At 32.0% G+C, this 24,724-nt stretch overlaps 2 protein-coding genes across 2 annotated transcripts; both read left to right on the top strand.

Annotated features, from left to right (window-relative positions):
* The first annotated feature begins 4,464 nt into the window (after positions 1-4,464).
* Positions 4,465-6,509, top strand: LOC146945238 (uncharacterized). The gene is made up of 3 exons (XM_085748831.1): positions 4,465-4,626; positions 4,739-4,846; positions 5,847-6,509. The coding sequence occupies exons 1-3, from the start codon at positions 4,528-4,530 to the stop codon at positions 6,258-6,260; spliced, it is 621 nt and encodes a 206-aa protein (XP_085604957.1). The 5' UTR covers positions 4,465-4,527; the 3' UTR covers positions 6,261-6,509.
* Positions 6,510-17,586: 11,077 nt separating this feature from the next.
* Positions 17,587-18,884, top strand: LOC146945237 (basic helix-loop-helix (bHLH) DNA-binding superfamily protein). Its single transcript, XM_085743574.1, has one exon. The coding sequence runs from the start codon at positions 18,092-18,094 to the stop codon at positions 18,734-18,736; it is 645 nt and encodes a 214-aa protein (XP_085599700.1). The 5' UTR covers positions 17,587-18,091; the 3' UTR covers positions 18,737-18,884.
* Positions 18,885-24,724: the final 5,840 nt, after the last annotated feature.

Genomic DNA, 24,724 nt, shown 5'->3' with positions numbered 1-24,724 from the left:
TAGTCGAATTCCCTAAAATCTCGTGTTGATTATCAAAAGAGAGTTTAATCAAATTGAACTATTAGTTCGATGGTCCATTTAAACTTACATTACATTGCTTATTTAAAAACGTTCATAAGATATAGGCTTTTAAACAGGCTAGCAGGTCGTATTAGGCTTTCAGAAGGCCAGACTCAGGCCTAAAAAGTAGGCCTATGATAGGCCGCAGACCAGACTTAGGCTTTAAAAAAATATGGCAGGCCAGACTTAGGCCTTGCAAAGCCTAGCTCGGCCTAGCCTATTCCTATCCCTAGTTGTCCTGTTACTTTTTTGTTCTAGTTTTATTTGTTATTATTGATTCCAAACTCCATTATGCTCTCTCTGTTTCTGTTTGTAGTTTGTACAAACAATCCTCTGTTTTGTTCATATAAAACTCTATTCTGCTCTCTATGAAATAGCGGTCATTGCGCTATGCGCTATCCCGCTATAGCATTTTTGGGGTCGGCCGCTACGCGCCGCTATCCGCTATTAACTACTATAGTATAATTAATAATTCTAGTTAATATAACATAGATGTTCTAATTTGGTTCACCGACATTCAATAGCAATCGTTTTATCTCTAAGAAAAAACAAAAAATAGCAATCATTTTATCGTCACATAAGTCTATTTTAAAAGTACGTAGTATTATTCAAGCATGAATATACTGGTACACTAGATTTTTTCTTTTGGAAGAAACTAGTACACTATAGTCCAGATATAAGTGCTTATATTGGACTCTTGTTTGTTTGGAACTGAGATGTCACTGTCTATTTTGCATGTGAAATTCGTTAGTGAAATCATGTGAGACGTTAGGTTCTAGCTCTTCCAGCAAAATCTACCACTTGGTTGGTTTGGTTCGTCCTTTGTTGGCCTTAGGCATATAGCTAATGTAATTATCAGCCTACGATATTGCGTACTACTTCCTTCAGTTATTGTCGTTTCCCTTTCTTTCTGCTTTTGGCAATAATGAAAATTTCATTTCACAACCCTCAACTCTCAACGTTTGAGAGAAAAAAACAGAGTAAAACAAACTTATATGAATTGCAAAAATGAAAATATCAACTTTTTTTTTTGCGTAAAAAGAAACTGAACTTGTATGAAGAATCTTAGAGTAGTTTTCAAATCAAATTTATGTATGGTTACCATGATGATGGAGAGATCATAATACAGTCTTAAATGTCATCCAACATGATGTTTATGATAATGGCCTCAGTGAACTTACCTAGTTGCTATGAGGTGACAATTGAAGATATATCTCACCTATAACATGATGCTTAATTAAATATTATTTAAAAATTATCTCAATCTATTGCTGGATCAATAGTTGTTGTTTGGAAATGTGTTGCGAGCTATGAAGCCGGGATACTCCAAAACGGAGATGTATCCGTATCGGATACCGATACTCCACGTATACTTGCGGATATGTACCCACGAAGTATAGGAATTAATTATTTAAATTTTTAAAAATATTTTATCGGATACTTATATGATACTCCACAGATACACAAAGATGCTTATAAGATACTTCACATATACATATCCTAGAAAAAGATGAAGGATAAAAAGTGAGACAATGCTCTAAAAATTCAGCAGAGATGTATATGATTCAATTTTAGATGTGCTAGAATTGTTTCTCAACTAACCACTAAAAATTATACTTATTGTGGATGAAGGTAACGAAAGAAAGGTGATTCAGTTAATCAACATCATATAAAATTTGCGTCGAGTTCTTTTAACGATGTTTCTCTCGATATCCCAACATATGAAAATATAATATGGTTTATAAGAAAAATTTACATTTTTTTATTTTGATCACATGTATTATTTTTTTTAAATTGTAACTTTTATAATAATATAATAATTAAGAGTAATCAATGTTTATTTTCTTCAAGTATTTTATATACATATAAGTTTTAGTATAAAATTTTTGTTAAAGTATCTTAACCGTATCGTATCTTAAATTTAAAAAAATTTACGTATCTGCGTACCCGTATCGTATTATACTCGCACCCGTAGCCGTATCCAAGATTCATAGGTTGCGGGTCACTGCTCCTTCTTTAGCTGATTTGTAGTTTTTGTTTTCGGCGCCGTCTCCGGTGGGAGACTTTAATAGGTCACCTACCGTAGGAGACATGGTGTGTTTTTTTTTTTTTTTTGCAAAATGAATATGATCCATTAGATAAAGATTAACCAACAGTTGGATCAAAATGTTTACTATACACCTCCAACACCGAATTGCTTTCTTTTATTCTAAATTACTCTTCTCTTTCCTCTCTCACCCATGGGAATTCAGATCCCTTCCATATCCAGATCCATCTTCCTTATACATATGTTTCACTCAGTTTTATCAATTTATTATTGTTGCTATTATTATTTTTCGAATTTAATTTTCAATCAGAATAATTTAACATGTCTTTGTGTTCTTTGTTTTCAATCTGGTTTAAAACCCAAATGCAGACAGTCAAAAAAAACTAAGAAACACGTAATTCACAACCCCAAGAGAGATTCAACAAGACCCCAAAATCAAGCCTTATGCACTTTGATGAAATTATATATGGTATCGTCAACATGTCGAAAATTGAAATTGAAGGTTTTTTTTATTGTAAATTGAAATTGAAGATAGCATAATTTGGAATTTTTATAATCATAAATTTAAATTCAATGATTAAAAAGAATAGAAAGGAAAGATAGAGGAAAAAACTTGTGCAAATGACTGCAATGGCAAGGTGATGGTGGAGATCTGCGATGAAGAAAGATGGACGGGATGAAGAGGAAAGAGAGTAGAAAAAGTGACAGTAAAATAAAAAGTATTGGGTGTTGTTGGTGTATACTAAGAAATAAGAATCATATAACTTTACAATCTAAAGGTTAAAATTTGTTTCATTCTTTGTACCAAAAAAAAAATTTGTTTTGTTCACTCACTCACGGTAGGAGACCTATCAAGGTCTCCCACCCTAGACTGAGCCTTTGTTTTCTTAGCTCCAACCAAACTCAAAAAAGGATGGCAGTAGTGTGATTATTTTCAAAAGATGGTAGTTTGGTATTTTTTTTTCGAGATGGTAATTTGGTACTTATTTTTGTAATAGTGGTACAATCATAAAAAAGTCTCATAATTTGTGTGAAAGTTGAACTTAAGAGTTTTTTTTTTTTTCAAATCAGAAAGAAGGAAGTTTACTAAAAATGAATTAGTGTGTATGAGTTTACTTCGTTGATTTTCACAACTTTTACGTACACATCATTAATTCATTTTTTAGTAAAAAAAATATTAATTCATTTTTTTTTATAAAATGTAGTTTTTTTATATGATTATAAAATGGAGTTTGGTAAAATTGACAATAAGATGGAGATTTATAAAAAGAAAACAATGGATGAAGTAAACTTTCCTTCAAAAAAAAATGGATGAAGTAAACTTTTTTTTTTTTTTATATATACACAAGGGAGGGCCATTATGCCGGAATACAAGATAACACCACAATTAAAATAAAGTTCAACTACATCCTACCACAAAATGTTAATAGTTAACACATTTTAGCGGTAGATGATCTAAGAACAGCGTACCCTTAAGTATAGAAAGGTGATCTAGATACCTGGTTTGCACGCCTATAATTATAAATAATGGTAAGTTGTCGATCCTTCATAAGATAAATGAGGAAGAGAATCAATAAACATGGTTGAGTCATGAAAAACTCTTTAATAAACCTCCTTAATTTGTGTGAAATTTGAACTTACTCCCCAAAAATGATTAAAAGTGAAGGAAGTTTTTTTATTATTTTTTCAAATCAAAAAGAAAGAAGCTTACTAAAAATGAATTAGTATGTATAAGTTTACTTCGTTGATTCTCACAACTTTTACCATTAACTGATTTTTTAGTAAAAAAAATTATTAATTTTTTTTTTTATATCATTGAAAAATGAAGTTTGGTAAAAATGACAATAAAATGGAGTTTTGTAAAAAGAAAACAATGAATGAAGTAAACATCCTTTTTCCTATATTATGTCGGACTACAAGATAATACAACGATTAAAATAAAATCCAGTTACATCTTATAATAAAAGGTTAACACTATCTGATTAAGAATGATCTAAGAACGGGTACTCATAGGTATATAAAGGATACAATTGCAAACCAACTATTTGGTTTGTCGGCCTATAAATACGAGTAACTGTTGTCTGCAATCCTTCAAAATAAGACGAATAATGAATGAGAGAATCGAAAAACATGGTTTAGTCGATAACACTCTTTTTTTGAGAGAAGTCGATAACACTCTTCAATCTCCTTGTATACTTGTCCTAAGAAAATTATCATCCTTTTAATTTTTTTAAAAAGATCACAAGAGTAATTAATAAATTAATTTCCCTAAAAAAAACAGAAAAATTTCTTTTTTTAGAGGTTTGAATTAATTTCTTTTAGAGGTGAATTAAAAATCAATTATTATCTCACAATATTCCAGAACATTCGAGCTATAAATACAGCTGAAATTGAAATCAACAAATCGTTGAACCCGCCAAATGAAAGAGCAACAAACACCAACCAAACTCTCTGCACCTCGCTCCGCAGAGAATCGCACCGCAAGATCCAAAGATTTTCCGTCGAAGAAATCCAAAAAGGCACACACATTCACCGATTCATAAACTTCTCACTCATTTCTTCTTCGTTTTGCATTTCGATTTTCTGATTCAGTTTCTGTAATTTCATTTTCTACTCTGTTTTTTTGTTCAGATCTCGAACAAGAATGTGAATGCTGCATCTACATCGCTTTCTGAAGAATCGGTTGATTTATCGCTGATTTCTGAGATCACTGAAGAAAATCTCAACGAAGATGTTTCCGTAAGTATAAATCTCAATGAAGATATATAATCAATTGATACGATGCTAATTAACTGTTAAATGCTACTGAAAATTAGTTATAGTTTCATAATTTGTTGTTAATTTATCGAGCTAAGCTTCGTGAAAATTTTCAATGTTCAAATCGATTCGTCGTAGTTGAGTAATTTTTTGTTCATTTATCAGTTTAAAGGTTCGTGAAATTTTTCAATGTGCAAATATCAGTTTAATATTAGGTTCAGTGATTAGTTACTAATTATGCGTCATAAACGATGATTAGTTTTAGATCTGTTCATATATAGTTGATGCGTGTTTGAATTTATATCAATTTATGCGAAACTACTAAACTGTAAAACGCTACCGTAAACGTCACAGTTTCTTAATCTTCTGTTCATTTAAGTTATTAATGCTTCAGGAAAATTTTCAATGTGCAAATGATTTGTACGTGATTATTTACTTACGGTGTGTCGGAAACGTTAATTATGCGACACTAAACTGTTAAATGCTACCTAAAATTCGTCATAGTTTGATGATTTATCGAGTTAAGGCTTCAGGAAAATTTTCAATGTTCAAATAAATTTTCTGTGATTATTTACTAATTTGGATTCAGAAACGATGATTAGGCTTTGATCTGTTGATATGTGCTTGAACTTTCAATGCAATAGTGAATAGTGATTGCAGCTTCCAATCACTTGGAATTATAAGACATTTTGTACCATTTGAATTTCAAGAAATAATAAGTGTTTAAGCTTCGTGGAAACTTTCAATGTGCAAGCTAATTTTCTGTCATGTACTAATTATGCATCAGGAACTGTAATTAGTTTTAGGTCTGTTGATATATCATGATATGTGTGTGATTTGTCAGTGCAATTTTGTTTGCAACTTCCAAGCACTTGGAATTATTAGGCATTTCGTACCATTTGAACTTCCAGAAATAATTAAGCGCTTAAGTTTAACGGTCGATGTTTCATCTGATTGAAATGTTTGTTAATCTTTGTTTCAGACTTTCTTGTTGGAAGAACCTTCTTCTGTAACTTTGCTTCAGCCTGAAAAGACAACCGACACAGGGGAAAATAGTTCCAGTAATTGCATTGATGTGTGTGAATTTGACAAATTCACTTCTGTGGAGGATGATATCACTGTGAATTTTCTCAAAAACTTTAAACCTGATGAAATCCTCACTTTGGACAATGCTGATCCTCGGTATAATAAGCTTAGGGATGAGATAATTGAGTATGTTTTGCAAGATCTCAAACGCGATGCACTGCCAGAGGAGGGAATTCAGACACAATCGCAACCTCAAGTGCTTTCGCGGAAGAAGAAACCATTTCTGTTTCTCTGCGTCATTTGGTTCATTGCAGTACTAGCTATTCTTTTCTTCACTCCTGATGGTGATTGTAGACTAGTGCCAACATGAGCCATTTCACTGAGGTTGATTTTCTATTCATTGATGTGCAGGTGATACAATATCCGTTCTTAGACTTGAGGTGATTTGATTTGTTCTCAATTTGTATTAGTCTTTTGATGGAAGGTTTTATAATTGTGGTCATATACTTGGATGATGTGGCTGATTAAAGCTGTTATAGGTGTTGAAAATGTATATTCGAAAACCAATAGTTTTCTTTGGTTATGTTATTATGATACAATTGTGCTTATGGTTCGTATACTCATGATATTCTTCTTCGGGTCTATACCTCATTTTATTGATGGAAGTGTTATGTAGGCATAGTTTCTTAATTACCTCTGCAAGCCAGTTCTTCTCACGTTAAGCCATTAATGTTGGTTCAATTTGAACACATCAACAACATTTGGAAATACAATGTGCTCTATATGGGTACCAAATGTAAAGTATTAGAATTAGACTTAGAATTATATTTTGAGAGTGTTCTTGAGCTTCATGGCTCAGAATCTTTGTATTTTACATTATGTTTGAGTAACACTGAGTAGTCTATATATAAGTAGTTTAGGATGTAACTACTTTTCTGAGCTGGCTAACCAACTCTGCCACATCAGCGATGAGTCTAACTGACTTTGCCAGTTTAGCACTACTCTAACAGATTAAGGTAACTCAGTATACAGTTCTAGTTAGACTAACTGAGGTATTTGCCATGTATACAATGATATTTAGGATGTATAGGCCTGAAACACAAAATTTACCCAGCTCTTTAAACCATCATTTTAAATTCCTACCTAGATGACTAGATTTTGACACCAAAGGTGTTCTTCAATTAAGGGACAACCTCACTCAATCTAAAGAAGATATGCACACACAGACCAAAACATTTTTAATAATTTGTTATATAATCATGGAGATCTTTAGCCTGGATTTGTTTCCAAATATGGGAGCAAAAAAAGAAACAAGTAGGCAAGACAGATGCAATCAAGAAGCTGATTATTTTTTATAATATGATAGTTTGTGGTAGTGATCAATTGTGAGTTGTGCTGCTGATCATCTATTCATTTTTTTTTTTTTTCAGAGTGAGAATAAGGAGGTAGGACATGGGTTAAATTAGGGCCTTTTATAGTTTCTTAAATATTTTTGCTGCATTATCTTGCTTCATCTAATGCCAGAGACTGCTACCTAACACGTTACAAGAGAGAATGGCAAAGAATGCTGATAGAAGAGTGACACTGATTAAATTTTATAGGTTTTATTCTCTTAGAGTAAGTAAAATTAGAACTATTTGTTATTAATAAGATTCACTGAACCATTTCAAAAAGAAATAATAATAAGATTTACTGAAACCGTTTGTTAGAAAAGGACATTTTATTTTTTCACTTATGCTGCCTGTTGGTAAAACTTGTAACTTCAGGGAGTTAGACAAGCAAGCCCTACCACTAGTACATGAATGTACTTTTTAATTCAAATGCATGTGGAAATAGGACATTCAGAACTAGCTTTACTTAAAGCAATATCAGCAAAATTTATTTTAGGACACTACCATGTTATGTTATGTTTGGGTTTTAGAACTGGGGGACATAAGTAGGGTGTCCATCTACTTTAACTGATTGTTTCTGCTCCTTTGCTTAAACCCCGGAAGACGAATGGCTGTTACTTTGCACTAGCGCTAATGTTCAAACTTTACTCGTAATGGCCAAGTCTAGATTTTTATTTTCGTGACTATTCCAAAATTTAGTCGGAATATAAGTAAAGTTTGAACATTTTAGTTGGTACAAGATACCCATTTTAGGTTTTACATGCATCTGATCTGACTCATAATGACCAAGTCTAGATTTTTATTTTCGTGACTAATCTAAAATTTAGTTGGAATATAAGTAAAGTTTTAACAAATACTATTTCAACCAGGTATCTAACTCTCAGTACCTATAAAATGTTTCAACATTAGATAACTTGCATCCAACCAATTAATTCATGAACAGTTGATGTGATTTACAATTTGGACTACTTAAGACAAGCATGCATCTCTCAAAAAAAAAAGACAAGCATGCAAGTTTGAACATGATTAAATTAAGTTACATAATTATGTGTTTTCTTTGCAAACCATACATTTTGTCTCATGGCTGGCTCAATGGATGTACTCAAAATATGATAACAGAATTTTCAATGAAAACAGAATTTTCATTCATGCATAGTCTGAAAGTTCCATGCTTTAGCTCCCTTTTTATGTGCCTATGTGCATCTTGAGAGGAGAGGATATGTGAAGTATCATCATTGTATGCAGTATAACTGCACAAGTAAACAGTGAGGTAATTCATTCAGAACCATATGACTGGACAAAGATTTACGTGCAGCAAGATCTTATTCATTTAATGCTCTTTTATTTTTTGTATTCAGTGTATGTTGTGTCACTTCCCAAAGAGGCAAACTCTGCGCAATGTCTCTGTTTGCAACACACGGTTTCTTGATATGGAAATCAGAAGTGGAAGTTTTTGCTATATAAAAATAAACTAGGTGAGTTAGATCCAGCCAATTCACCATAATCAAAAAAGAGAAATTCCTAACTGATTTAATGTGTAAAGTTATACTACTAATTAGAGTTTTACCTCCATGCCAAATTAGATTTTGGGTTGAATGGATTAACCTCGTTAAATTTATGGTGACTAAAAGTAAGTTGAATGTAAATTAATTTTGTTTGAATACATTCGTATAAGAGTGGGTTAAACAAAAAAAATTGAGGTTAAAAATCAATTCTAAAATAAAAAGTTATAAAAAAAATCGAAACAATCATAGGCCGAGCTTGGTTCAAAGTAGTAACATGGAATTGGCCACCTTCTGTTTGCAGCTCTAACCTTGCTTAGCAAAAAGTGTAAAAGGGAGCTTTGTTATGAAATTAGAACAAAAAAGCAAGAAGGGACACAATTTTTTGCTTCTACTACATGGTTTTCATCTTAATTATTAGACATAATTAGGGTTATGTTTGATATTATTAGACACAATTAGGGTTATGTTTGATAAAATGCTTATTGTATATAGGGGACTAGTATCCAATTCAGGAAATGTGTAGCATAACTACCCACATCCTCAAATGGGTAAAAAAAGCCCAAAACCCACCAAAGACAAAACAAAGGATGGGGATAGACATGAATGAATGACAAGTACTGGAAAGACAACCTACATTGCACATGCATTCCTCTCGTGTTTGTTGTTCCTGTTAATTAACAGTTCATTCATCACCACCATTAATCATTGCACGGAATGAAAAGAAAATAATTTGTGGGGCCTCATTTTTCGCTTTGGTCAATAATGAGTTAAAGGCTAGAGCATGCATCTATTAATCCAAATGGGGTGATGGAATTGCCCATCCATAAAGAAACCATTGCACCGAAACTCTAAATATGTCAGAATTTGTCCAACTTGGTCTCATTTGGGATTCATTTTATTTTTTAATCGGTATTTAGAGGTGAATTTTGAGTTATTTTGTTGGAGGTGTAAAATAGTTGTGGAATATATATTAAACAATTTTAAGAAATTGTCAAAATTATCTTTAAAAAAAATGAAATTATCAAAATTATAAACTTGAAGTGGTGCACACATCTTCAAGTACCATAAGAGATCATCCATCCACTACGACATCCATAAATTAATTGAAATACTATGTTTAGTACTTATCGAAAACCTAGGGGGTGCGGTGACTCTTATGAGTCTTCAAGGAGATTTGCCACTACCGGTATCCTCTCTAAATTTGTAGAAATTAATATTGGATGAAATTGCAATAAATGATAAAACTTTCTTTTAAAGATTTAACATCGTTGTTAGAGATGGCAATTGGACCCAGGTCCAATGGGCACCCGTAAAAAATACCCGCAATGGGTATGGTAAAACCTCACTTTTATGGGTATGGACTTGGGTCCGGGTAATTACCCACAAATTTAGATGGGTATGGGTGCGGGTAAGGGCACTATACTACCCAGACCCGCAACCCGCATATACATATTTATACAATATAATAAATATTTTATTTATTTTTGGTGTACAATTATTTAATTTATTTAGCTATTTAAGCACAAACCTAAACCTAAAAACTAATACGGTAGTTATTTCATCCTTACCTTTATAAGACTACGAGCTACAAATTTATAATTTAAATCAATTTGACCTTTATTTTAGCATGCACTTTTTTTATATGTATTTTGAATGTTTTTATTTTGATTTTCGTGGAATATTTTGGATGTTTTTTTTTATTTGGCTAAATACTATGATTTCTACTATTTTATGAGTTCCTTAAAAAGAAATTTGATCCTAGTTTTATTTCAATTGTGATGTTTTTTATTGTCATTTTATAATTAAAGTGCAGATAACGGGTATGGGTATGGGCACTTAGATGCCTATAGGATATGAGGAAGGGCACTAAAGTTGTTACCCACGAGAGTACAGACTCGGGTACGGGCATTTTTTACAAACGTAGATATGAGAAAAGGTACTATAGTACCCTACTCATTGGGTACCCATTGCCATCCCGATGCGTTGTATTGTTAGGACTAAGATTCGAAGTTAAACTTAGGTCAAATAAACTTAGGTCAAAAAGTATATATCTTATCATCGGATTCAATTGTTGATGTCTCTCACTTGGGATTTGCTATCGATTGGCATTGTATTACTTTTGATTATTTTTATGGTACAGGACTTAAACGAGTTGGATCACGAGGGTTAGCTTTTTTTTTAATTTTGATTTTGCCACAAATTTGATGAATTATGTTCTCCATCTTATATAAGCATCTTTAAAGTTTCTTCCATTTATGCTCTCCATATTCTTATAAAAATGTTAAGGACGTAATAGTATTAAATTTTAAAAAGTGTAACTGGCAAATGAGTTAAACTTAGACCTTATGGCTTTTACTCGTTATTTCTTCTTTTTTACTTAAAAAACACTTATTACTTCAAATTAAAAATATATCGAACAATAAAAATTTAAAATAGGTCAAATTGAATAGGAAAAATTTGCGAACGAACTCACATCAATCAGTTAATAGTATATAACGACAAAATACTTGCAATCATGGCAAAATGTATAAATATAACGAAATTAAAGTGTTTAGAGTGCACATGTCTTTAAACTTGTAACGTTGAAGATGTTAAAGTCATTACTATAAATATGCACTGAATTGGAGATAATTAATCTGTCGATTTAAACAAGATGGACGCTAGAACGAGTTGAGAAAGCAATAAAATGCCTCATGAAAACGACAGACAAACTAAACGTCTCACGAAGACAATGGATTACAAAAGAAAAAACTAAATCTATATGTTATCGTCAATTATTTAAACAAAAAGAAGAAAGAAAGTAGAAACTGATCTATAGGGTGATTTCGGTCCGAAATTTAGCCCTAAACTACCCGTCTTGTCATAATAGTTTGTTTTGTGAGAATAGTTATGTATTGTACTTTGTTCACATCTAGAATAATTTTTTGAAAAATGTTAACAACTGTTTTTATGACATTGTTTAAGGAATTAGACAACATAGTTTTTATATAGACAATGGTGTATTTCCTACTTTGTCATATGTTAGCCTTATATTTTCAAGACAAATTTTTATTTAATTGATTCATTAATAAATGCTCTTATGATACTCGTTAGTCTATCGTTTATTTTTAGTCAAAATTTATAGACTGGTATTTTCTAGCACCCATCAGACAATTTTTTTGGATCTGTCAATGTTCGTAACTTTCTCGATGCCCTTTTATAGTATCATTCAAGTAGTTTCATCTTGTACCCAAACAAAGAAAGGAGTTTGTTTAACATGTACAATATTGCACATGTTAAAGCAACTAAAAGTAGTAATTTTTAATTGAAAAGTAACAATAATTTATTAAAAAGCTACATATTTAATATAAAATGAACAAGTTTCAAGACAAAGTTACTATTTTAAACTTCTTAATATATGTAAATTTGCATATGATAAAAAAAACCATAAAAAAAAACAGAGGGATGCTAATATTAATAAAATCTTGTTTCAAATATCAACAAAATGTTATAAAAGAAATAATAAAATGTACAACAACATACTTCATGATCCCTTTAAAAAAATTATTAATTATGATAAGAAATTCTTTTGTTGTGCTAAAAGAAAATCTTCATGATAAAACTTTAAAAAGACGGGATCTTTGTTTATAGATAGAAAATTAAATGGGAGGTTGTATAGGTTGTAATGTTGGGAGTTCAACTTATATTGTCAACGTGAGATAATATTTGTGTGGTTGATGTTGGACGCTATATAATTTTATTTGGGGACACCATTTAGATTCTCTTGGCGAAAATACTTACTTAGCATCATCGTTTACATTTTCAAACAGGAAAATGTGTGTGAAAAAAAAATACATATTAAAAAATAAAGGTTACAATGTGCTTTTCGTCGCTGCAAATATGATAAGTTTGAGTTTTAGTTCCTGCAAAAAAAAAATAAAACTTTTGAAAAACGTCCTCCAAAAATATTTGTTTTTTTAATAGCAGTTTTCGCCCCCTAACTTTCATGAAGTTGCGATTTTGACCCCTTAAGAAAAAAACTAGAAAACCGCCCCCTAAGTTTTGCAACTGTAGCAGTTTTGGCCCCCCAAGGCCAAAAAAAAAAAAAAAAAAACACATGGCACCTCATTTAGGGTGCCACGTCAGCGTAGACCGAGTCAAAATTGGCCTTGGGGCCAAAACTGCCACAGGTGCAAAACTTCGGGGGCGGTTTTGTAATTTTTTTTCTTAAAGGACCAAAATCGTAACTTTGTGAAAGTTAGGGGGCTAAAACTGCTATTAAACCTTTTTTAAAATAGTCCATGGATCCACTTTCTTGTTGATTTTTCCCATTTATGTCTATGTGACTGATGCTGATTGTACCCACTTGTACACACGGTGCGCACGTGGCATTTAATAATTTTAAATATTTTATAAATCTTCTTAATAAAAATAAAAAAGGGAAAAAAATATCATTTTTAACCATCTCCATCTTCATCATACACTCATACATTCATCATCAATAACCCAAATTTTTTTTAAAAAAAAAAAAAAACTAAAATCATGTTCTTCCTCAATCTCCACCTATGTCTCCCTCTAAGCCTCGCAAGAGCTTCAATTCAAGAAAAACAACACATGCCAAATCCATTTTCCTTTCCAAAATATCAGTTGTATTTTTTTGACCCAAAAAATCAAATCTCATCAATAAACTAATCCATATCTTCATTCTCTATTCATCAATTCAGATATGTTAATTCTTCCAAAAAACCTATGATTTAATGATCTAGAAAAATTCATCAAACTTATTTTCCTTAATCCCTCTCTATTATTTCCATTCCTAAACAATCTAGCAACACTATATTACACTTGCTTTTGCCTCTTCATATACTTCTTCAAATAAAAAAAATAAGGGAAGAAATCTTTCACCAAACACATACCCACAAATTTCCATATATATCATCACAAACTCGCAAATTTCCAGACCTAACGCAAACACCGTATATAGACATTCCATCGGCTAAACCTCCTGCGACTGAGGTCACTATACCCAGAGGGATAAGAAATTTCCAATTGCAAATTTCCATTAGAACATAGCTTGTATCTCAAAATAGAACCCATATTGAGCTTTAGAATGAGAAAAATGAGTTGAGAAGTGCATGAACAACAGTGAAAACCACCAGAGATAGGTTTCCGACGACAGTTAGTGCGGAACGAAGATTGTAGAAGTGTGTACATCTTGTATCTCAAAATGGAACAAAGGTCGAGCTCCATAATGAGAAAACGAGTCAAAAATTGCAAGAGAAACAGAAGATAAGATCGAGAAGAATTTTGGGTTTGTGAGATTCACAAACGGTAATGATGGTTTAGGTGTTATTGGTGGGGATGTGATGATGTTGGTGATAAGAAGAAAATGATGAGTAGTGTGTGAATTAAAATTAAAAAAATCTAATTTATTATTTCACTTTAATTATTTTATTCATTTAAATTTATTTTTTAAATATTTTAATCAATTTAAATGCCACATGTATCATTCTGCATAGTCAGCAAGTGTCACATCGCAAAAATATGCCAAATTATTCAAAAAGTGGACCCAATAACTATTTTAAAAAACAAATTTTGCTGGGATGTTTTTCAGAAGTTTATTTTTACATGGATCGAAACCCATATTTGTCGTATTTACAAGGATCAACAACATATTTTAGCCAAAAATAAATTGCTTGACACCTATCATAAATCAAACATAAACTTCTAAAATATTTAAATTTGGTAGCAAAATTTTGTTCGTGCACAATGAGTGAAATTCAAAGTTCATCAACTGTGATTGCATCAATTCCTGTGAAGCCTAGGTACTTCAAAATGGATGACGTACCGTATCCCTTGCGTATCATGCACCGATACCTGCCTGATATTTCCCGATACGTATCAGGAGAGTATCCGAAGATTAAATTTTATTTTAAAAAAAATAATTATCCGATACTTCCCAATACATATCAGGAGAGTATCCGAAGATTAAATTTTAATTTTATTTTTTTTGGATATAGCGCTTCTTTTTTGGATCGACATAGTATAGCACTAACAATGTTCATGTTGGATATAGTATAACACTGATGGTGCTCTTTTTGGGATATATTGTGTATGTAATTGACTGATCATCACTCTCTAAATCGTCAATATTATTTATATTTATGTTGATGTGCTACGAGCCTATGACTGGTTTCTTGTGTTTGTTAATATATTTGCATATTAAAAAAAAAGGAGGGATATATTGACTCCAAGAGTAACTCTAAAAATTTACTCCACATCCTCACCCTCTATTTTATTAAAATTTAATGGACTAGATTTAATTCTTATTACCGATCATCTGACCTCATTTACCTTAACAATTCTCACAGTATTAATTATGGTTTTCTTCTTTTGACTTGATCAATATTTCCTTTTTATAAACACAATTGATTATTGGTAAAGAAAACATAATCTCTAATTATTTTTTTACAAACTCCTCTCTTCTTCGACTTTTTTTGAAGGAACTCTTCTTCGACTTGTTCATAGAATTTTTTTAAAAAAAATAAAAAAATCCTGCAACCATTTCAAGATTCACAATTCAAATTACATATATTTTTCCTTTCACAATTCAAATTACATATATTTTTCCTAATACCCCTTATTATTTAGAAGGAGTAGATGCTTCCATAGTTTATTTTTTTTGGATTATCCGTAGATCCTTTTTAGAAATGCTTATTATTGATTTTATTCTTTTTGACAAGTGTATTGATTGATCGCTGGATTTTAAATTTTTAGTTAGACGTTTGTATATTTCAATCGTGAAGTTGAATTGTCATAGATTTAATTTTGTTTCTCTCAGAAAAAAAAAAGATTTAATTTTGTTAGACATTTTTTTTCTTTGTTGAAGATGTTTTTAGACATGATTTAATTTGTGAATTGCTGGTAACAGTCGAGTGTCGTAAGTTAGACATTGAAAAAGGAGGAAGTTGAACCAAAAATCTCATCACCTGATCATTAATATGTTTTTTAGGGGATGATTATTAATATTTATTGAGTCAAAGGAAGGAAATCATAATGGTTATAATATATTGTACATTTAATTATATAATTTTTTTTATTAACGTATCTCATCCGTATCGTATCTTGATTTTTAAAAAATTTCGGTATCGAGTATCGGTGCAGTATCGTATCCGTATCGTATCTTGTATCCGGGCTTCAGAGATCAATTCCCTTAGATTATTCAATCGACACAACTACATCAGCAAATTTTTCTATTGAAGTTCTAAGGATATTGTCTACAATGGTGATATCTTTCATGTGTTCTCCAGTCACCTTCTTCTTGTTTGATAATGTCACGACGCTAGCAAAATATCCGTTAATGTTCTCACCTTTCTTCATTTCTAGAGTTTTGAAATCTTTTCTCAATGCTTGAATAAGTGAACACTTCACTTAGAACTCCCTTCATATTTCTTCTTCATTGAGTCCTAATTTTTCTTAGCAGTGTCCTTTTACATTTTACAATATGGTTTCAAGAATGGTCCTATCAATTGATTGACAAAGGTAGTTCTTCACTTTGATATCCTAATTTTAGTCGATAAACTCTTTCACTCCTTTAAACTTAACTGTGAAAATGCAACTAGTTTGCATATCTATCCTTAGTCCTTACACATTCCCATCATATTTCTGAGTTTTAAAAATGCTTCTTAACTTCAATGTCTTTGTCATCAAATTAGCCACTTGGCTTATTAATTTAACTTCAATAGACTCTTTCAAAGGGGACTAATAATCTTACACATGTGATCCACACTGAATTAAACTCTTCCAAACGGGACTAATAATAAGAGGAACACACCCCTAAAAAAAAAATGAGTGCTCCCGGATTGCATATCTATTTTCAGTATACCTTTTTGGTCTTGTTAACGAGTGCTCCCGAACACTAATGAAGAATTATTCTTAAAAAAAAAATCAAGGATTTCAATTAACTATGATTCTGTTGCTAAAAATTTACATTTAAAATCCTTAAAAAAATATTTACATTTAAATTAAATACTTCAGAAGAATAAGTGGGTATAAGTTATGAGTTCTTATGTGCATTTCTTAGAAATACACTCATTCATTTTTTTTAGTGTTAACCTTCAATTTTTAAGAAAAAAAATGAGGTTAAATAATATAGAGTTCGGCCGAAAAATAAGTAAAGACCAAAAAGAAAATCTCCACCTAAAAGCTGTACTCAAATTTGTCCTTAACAATTCATCATTTAGTTTTAGTAAAATTAATTAACCATTTGAGTCGTTTCAATTGCTTGGTTTACATTCACTATTTTTTATTAAAATGAGTAAGTTAACAAGTGATAACTAAAAATTATTTACTTCAAAAAAAAAACTAAAAAAACTAAAAATTATTATGAAATACACACTAAACCTAAAAACTAATCAATGTATTTTAACAAATCTCATACCTAACCCATTTGAGATTGGCTTAGTGATTGGTTTAGGATCTAGGAGTTTGCTCCTCTCAAAGTTTCAGGTTTGATTTCCTCTGACGTCAATTTCTACGAACAAGTTCATACAGAGCTAAGCAAAAGGGGGCATTGAATAGTGAATTGGTCTCCTCAGATTAGTCGGTTCTTAGATCTGATACCATGTTTAAAAAAAAAAAATATTTCATACATACAAATCAAAAGACATTAAATTTGAAATCAAAATTTTGATGTCAAAAATTCATTTGTCCACCTATATTTAAATTATTTATGTTTTGTAGTTAAGAAAGAAAAGAAAGGAAAAGGACAGGTTGGGTGGTGCTGTGATTCCTTTATATAAAGCCATGTCCACCATTTCTCTCTCCCTTCAACTCAACCTCCAAGTTAGTGAAGGGACACCTCACCCACCCACTCACTCACCCCTTCCTCTCTTCTCTTCTCTCTACCCCGTTCCGTTCTCATCTTCAACACCATTGCTTTTTCATTGCCAATTACCACCACAACACCACCACCTTCATTTCATTTTCTCTTCTATTATTATCTCATCTTGCTATATATATTACTTTACTACTCACACCCCTCTCCCAAAAACTTCACTCACTTCAACAATTTCTCTTTCTAGAATCTAGTATAACAATAACTTCACTTCCCTTCTTTCATTCGAATCCATAACTCACTCAAACCGTATCCATCTGAATCCAACAATTTTTCATTCTTTTTCTCTTCCACAAATAGAAACTACAAAAATATACAAACTTTCCAACACCCTTTTCCATAACCCAACATATATCTTTTTTTTTTTTTTTTTGTTTCATTTTATTTTTCTCTCTTTTTTCTTGTAAAATTTCAGATTTGTCTTTGGAACATGTCATCACCTATGATTTCAAACCCAACATCAACAACTGATCGATCACACAGAATAAGGAAAAAGAAGAAAGCCCAATCAAAAACCCAGCAAGCCCAAGAACAACAACAAAGAGAAAATAGCCGCGCCAAATGGAGATCACAAGCCCAACAACAAATCTACTCTTCTAAACTCCACCAGGCTCTGGCGAGAGTCAACATCGGCGGCACTACAGGAGGGCCTCGTCGAGGCAAGGCCGTCCGTGAAGCCGCTGACAGAGCTCTTGCCGTCGCCGCAAAAGGAAGAACAAGATGGAGTAGAGCCATACTAAAAAACAAGCTCAGACTAAAATTCAGAAAACAGAAGAGACATCAACAGAACCGGGCTGTTGGACCGGCCCGGTCTAAGAAAGCCCGGTTCGGTGTTTTACGTCTTAAAGGAAAGACTCTACCAGCGGTTCAGAGAAAAGTTAAAATTCTGGGCCGGTTAGTTCCCGGTTGTAGAAAAGAACCGTTACCGGTTATTCTTGAAGAAGTTATTGATTATATACCAGCTCTTGAGATGCAAGTTCGTGCCATGTCAGCCCTAGCTGATTTACTCTACGGTGCTTCCTCTTCTTCAGCCGCCGCTGCCGGCGGTGGCTCCGGCATCCCGCCGGCGAGTTAATAATAATATGTGGCCGCTGTTATTTTTTTTTATTACTTGTTAATTTTTGTTATTATTAATATTTGCATCGGTTGATCTATCAACTCTTCTTGCAAGTAACGTTTTTTGTTAATTGTTAATATATCTACTTAGTATTATATTTTATATTTTTTTTTTTTGAAAGAGTATTATATTTTATATTATATCTTCCGCTTTCCTTTTTATTTTTCGTTAACTGTATTTCAATTTAATCTAACCGGTATGAAAGTTGAATGGCTGATATATATATATATATATATATATATATATATATCAACACTGTTGATATAATCAAGTGTGTATTGAAATATATAAGCAAAAATCAGCAAAGAATATATCAATTTTCTTTGCGTAATTTTTGATTATATTTTGTTACATATTGCTATTATAAGCAAAAAATTACTTTTTATATTTGTTGAATAACTTATCTATATGGTTTAGAGATTATATATTGTTATTCAATAAATTTAAAAAATTGGTTTTTTTCCCATTTGTAAAAGAACAGGTAATTTTTCAATTTTTAATATTAATTAAAAAGGTGAATTATACTCTCTAATTAATATTAATTAAATAAATCTTTAGTCATTAGTTTTAACTTTAAATTTATATGGTTATAATAGTGTATGCATCAATATTTGATAAGCATAATTTAGTAAAAATATTATGCATATGTTATTTATATTTTTTTTTTTAATATATGTGAAATGGTGGAATAAGTTACACATTGTAAGATGAAGTATGTGGTATACCACTAGGTCTAGTATGCGTAAAAGTATGTGGGTGTTGTAAATTATATATTCGATATAATGTATATCTTTTAAATTTCTCAATTAACTGATGTATTTGATATATATTATAAATAGGGCTGGCAATGAACCGAACCAACTCGACAATAGTTCGGAACTCGATTCGTCAATTAACTCGTTAAACTTGGTTCATGAACCAAATGAGCTGAACTTGAGCTAAAAATTAAGTTCGTTAAATAAATGAGCCGAACTTGAACTATATATAGTCCGACTCGGTTGGTTCATGATCTGATTCGATAATATATACACATATATATTTAATTAATTACAAGCTTCCTATGATACTAAAATTATATGTATACTAATTATAAGTAAAGAGATCCTTAAAAAAAAATAAGAAAAGCGAGAGAAAAAAAGAAGCTAATAATTAACTAGTGCAAGCTTAGCCTTATAACCACACATATGTATAACTATAATTTGTCCCACATCGGTAAGTTTACACAAACTAGTGAGGACGAGTAGTTATAAATAGAAGCACATTAGTATAGGCAGCACAACAGTAGTAACTATAAGGTGTGCATGCTCTTTTACTTCTGCGCATGCTCTTTTCCTTCGTGGTAAATAGTTTAATACTATTTTGTTTTTATAAAAAAAATAAATTAAAAGGTTAAGATATACATTTTGACAAAAACAAAAAAAAAACTTTTGAATTATGTTACTTGGGCAAGCGAGTTGAACCTAACGAGCCGAACCGAGTTGTTCGTGAACTTTAAACGAGCCGAACTCGAGTTAAAAAAATGGTTCGTATCGAACTCGAGCCGAGTTTCGAGCCGAGTCCATTCTTATCGAGTCGAGTCGAGCTCAGACAAGTTCGACTCGACTCGGCTCATTTCCAGCCCTAATTATAAATCATATGCATTAGTTATTTTATGAATCTAAAATGTAGTATTTTGTTTATAATAATGATTGAAAAATGTATTAATGCGAAGAAGAAGGTGTATCTTAGAGCCAAGAAGCATGCAAATGAACCTTCTATTGTTTAGGGTAATAAATGTGTGTGATTTAAAGGAAAAAGAAAATCTTAGTTACAAGTTGGATCATAGTTGTTAAAATGGGCAGCTATAGCTAGGTTGTGTATGCAGGTGTATAACATCATGATCATCAGATTTTGAACGTCAAGTACTCTGAACCGATATTTGTTTGTGTATAGTTCTGAAAGAGAAACCCAAATGTGTCACGGTAACTTTATTTCTTAATTGGTGTGGTCTTATGATACTCAATTCAATTCCCATCAAAGAGTTTTGAAGCTTAGACACATCATAACACGTGATATGTCTTGGTACTGAATTTAATCTTTAGATCTTAACCTCAGTCAGTTCAGCAGAGAGCAGTACAAGTTACCCCCTGTCATGGTACTGTGTGTGAAGTTAGTTTTGCATATACATATATGGTAAATTACACAAATTTTACCGTTGTCTATTTTAATATAGATGGTATAAATTTGGCTCCGTTACTCTGAATTTATCATATAAAATCAAAGCAAGATAGAAAAATAATTTGTGTGATCATTAGATGATCTTATGTGCTTTGATGTAGCCATTGCATTCACTATATATGTTACAATATATCGCATTTGCAGTCTAATGTGATTGTAGACACCACAAAAACAACAACAACATCACGGACTTAGATGTTGTCTACAGTGAAATGATATTTTGACAACCACTTTTTACAATTTTTGGACAACTTTCTCTCTCATACTCACATGATTTTGTTATTCTCTCTCTTCCTTTTCCCTCTCTCCATTGTTTTTGACCAATAAGAAGTGAAAAAAACAAGGTTGTCAACAAAGTTGTCATCAAATGGATGTCAAAATATCATTACTCTTGTCTACAATTTAAAACTTGACTTACATTTGTTTTACTAAACCGAATTCGATCAAGTTACCATGAATTGTCTCACTTTCAACCATTGAAACAAGGATGGCATAAACTTCTATTTTCAGTGAAGTGAATTTTAAATACCGATCCTATGTGGTTAATTATAGAACTTGGTGAATTGGTACAAGGTAACTTCAATCCACTTTTTTATCTCTATAAAGCCTTGCCGAAAGTGCCAAAAACAAAAAACATGCTTATTCGACACAATAGAATGGACCCATGTGGCATGTTACCCCCACCTTGTACAACACTGATGATAATTGACATCACCCCCCTTCCCCTTCTTTTATAAAATAACCCCACTTACTTTTACGTCCTCCTCATCCTTATGTAACGGTCAGGCCCTAATATAATATGAAATTAATAGTAGATATATTGAAAAATATGTGTTAAGAGTCACTTGTATATAATTACATTTAGCCTAAATTTTAAGATGATATCAGATTCTATACAAGTTTTGTTAGGTCACTGAGGTATTGAGTCACTCAAATCACACTATAGAAGTTTAGTCATAAGTATAAAAGGTGTGTTAAGGGTCCTATGTTAAGATGAGATAAGGATTGAAATATGTTGATAAGTGGTGATAATCTTTATCTTACAAACCAATTGATATGTAATGGTTGATTTAAGCTTAACCGAAATTCAAAGATTGTTTTTATGGCTTTTTCAAGATCCGTTGTGCTTCTAATTATTATATCGCCAATATTGGACCATATTGGGTGACATTCTAGATGTATCCTCCTAGATGCGATGGAGGTGTGTTAAGAGTTTTACATTGAACCTGATAATTAAGATATGAAAATATGTTAATAAGTGAGATAATCATCACCTTACAAATTAGTTTTGCTAGGAATGAATAGGTCCAATCTATATTCTAAGTTGGTACCAAAGTTTATCCAAGATGTGTTAGATCGTTTACTATTAGTTCACTGCACGAGGTGTAATATGAGTCCTCTATTAGATATGATAAGATCTGAACATATTAAGTAGGACGGTCTTCATCTTATTACTTGATCTTGTAAGGGACTGATTTAGGTCCAACTCAAATTCTAAGGTAGGGGACGATAACTCAAATTGTAAGCATGACCCTTCTTAGGTAAATGCTAACAAGTGCTCTTAAGGCAACTGTTAAGAAGTTTAAATTGATAATTTTATCATGGAAATTGTGCACTCAACACATTAAAACAACAAAAAGTAACTCTTACTCAAAACCTTGAGACAATGAGTTTATAGGTGCTCTTAAACTCACACTTGAGTACAACACTCCCACTCTTGCTTGTATCGTTGTTAGCCACTTACTGCTTTCTGCGCAACGGACCGGCTGCCTCGGTTGTACGTCGAATGGGGACTCTAATGCACTCAACACATTAAAACAACAAAAAGTAACTCTTACTCAAAACCTTGAGACAATGAGTTTATAGGTGCTCTTAAACTCACACTTGAGTACAACACTCCCACTCTTACTTGCTTGTATCGTTAGTAGCCACTTACTGCTTTCTGCGCAACGGACCGGCTGCCTCAGTTGTACATCGAATGGGGACTCTAATACCATTGTTGGGTCATGAGGGGAGCTCGGAGGACCGTCCACATCACGTCGAATGGGGACTCTAATGAACTCAACACATTAAAACAACAAAAAGTAACTCTTACTCAAAACCTTGAGAGTAACTCTTACTCAAAACCTTGAGACAATGAGTTTATAGGTGCTCTTAAACTCACACTTGAGTACAACACTCCCACTCTTACTTGCTTGTATCGTTGGTAGCCACTTACTGCTTTCTGCGCAACGGACCGGCTGCCTCAGTTGTACATCGCCACTTACTGCTTTCTGCGCAACGGACCGGCTGCCTCAGTTGTACATCAAATGAGGACTCTAATACCATTGTTGGGTCATGAGGGGAGCTCGGAGGACCGTCCACATCGAGGCTAGAACAACCACCATCACATCGAGGCTAGAACAACCACCATCGAGGCTAGAACAACCACACTAGTGAGAGAGACACCACACTCTTACACAAAACCTTAAGGCAATGAGTTTATGGGTCCTCTTACTTATAAGGTGTTCAACCTTTACTTTTCTATCCGATGTGGGACATATAACTTGCACTTGCACACAACAGGACACTCCTTAGCAAGACCCTTAAAAATTGTGATAGTTGAAAAATGAATTTGAGGGTATAAAGGGCATTGAATGATTGATCTTAATGGTTCACATGCGCTTCCACATGGGGCAATTGTGGTCTGATAAAGGTTGACACATATCTTTGCTGTCTTCAAGCTCAGACAAGAACTACCTCTCCCTTTCGGTGGCAGAGGGCCAGTTATGTTAAGACACACGAGTGTCTTAGTTTCATCGCTATCAATTTACTCAATACCTGTGCCTCTTCTCTTCACCCATAATATTAGAATCAGAGAGATTTAATGGTTTGAAAAAAGAAAAGGGTTTGTGTAAATTTACCATCAGAGACAATTAATGGTTGAATTAAAGGACCACATAAAAAGCTTGTACATTTGTTGGTAAGTGCCTTTAAAGTTTGTCACATGATGATACCTTTCATTTATTTCAAAATTTTCAGTAACTGGTGACAACAATTCAGTAGCTCCCATGTGGTTATTGAATCTTGCTTTTACATTATTATTAAGGGTGTCACAATTGAGGATTCTATCAATCGTTAAAAACGACACAAAAGAAGCATGGTTTGAAGGAAAAAGCCATCACTATAATCCATAAAATAATACAATTGACACTTTTAATTGAGTTTTTTTTTTTGAATTGTAGCTTTTAATTGAGACTATGTGCACCAGTTACAATTATTTTCTACTTTATATTTATGATCAATGAATATACATCAATGATTTAACAAAGATATATATATTTTTTGGTTACCAACAAAGATATATTTAATAAAACCATTTTTTTCTTCTTTCATCGATCATTTTTTTAAAATTTATCTTCATTGATCAAATATGACGGTAATTGTGGAAGATAAGACTTACTCTCCAATTTAGTGACTAAAAAAAATGTAGAATAGAAGGAAAAAGAAAAAAAAGTATAATTAGTACGTCATGACAATATATGAAATCCGTTAATTTAGTTTATTAAATATATAAAATTATAGGACTAAATAAATTGACAAACTTTTTATACTTCAATAAATAGTTGTTATATATTTATATACTTTATATAGATTAAATTAGAGATGGAATGATATATTAAAAAAAAAATTGATGATCTATATATTATGTAAATGAAATGCATGGGATTTAATTTCGTTGAATATGTC

Source organism: Medicago sativa, chromosome 2 (assembly GCF_051527215.1).
Source record: "Medicago sativa cultivar Bolivia chromosome 2, Bolivia_mono, whole genome shotgun sequence".
NCBI classification, from domain to species: Eukaryota; Viridiplantae; Streptophyta; class Magnoliopsida; order Fabales; family Fabaceae; genus Medicago; species Medicago sativa.
Note: the sequence above shows the minus strand (reverse complement) of the source record. Positions and strands in the feature narration are given on the sequence as shown.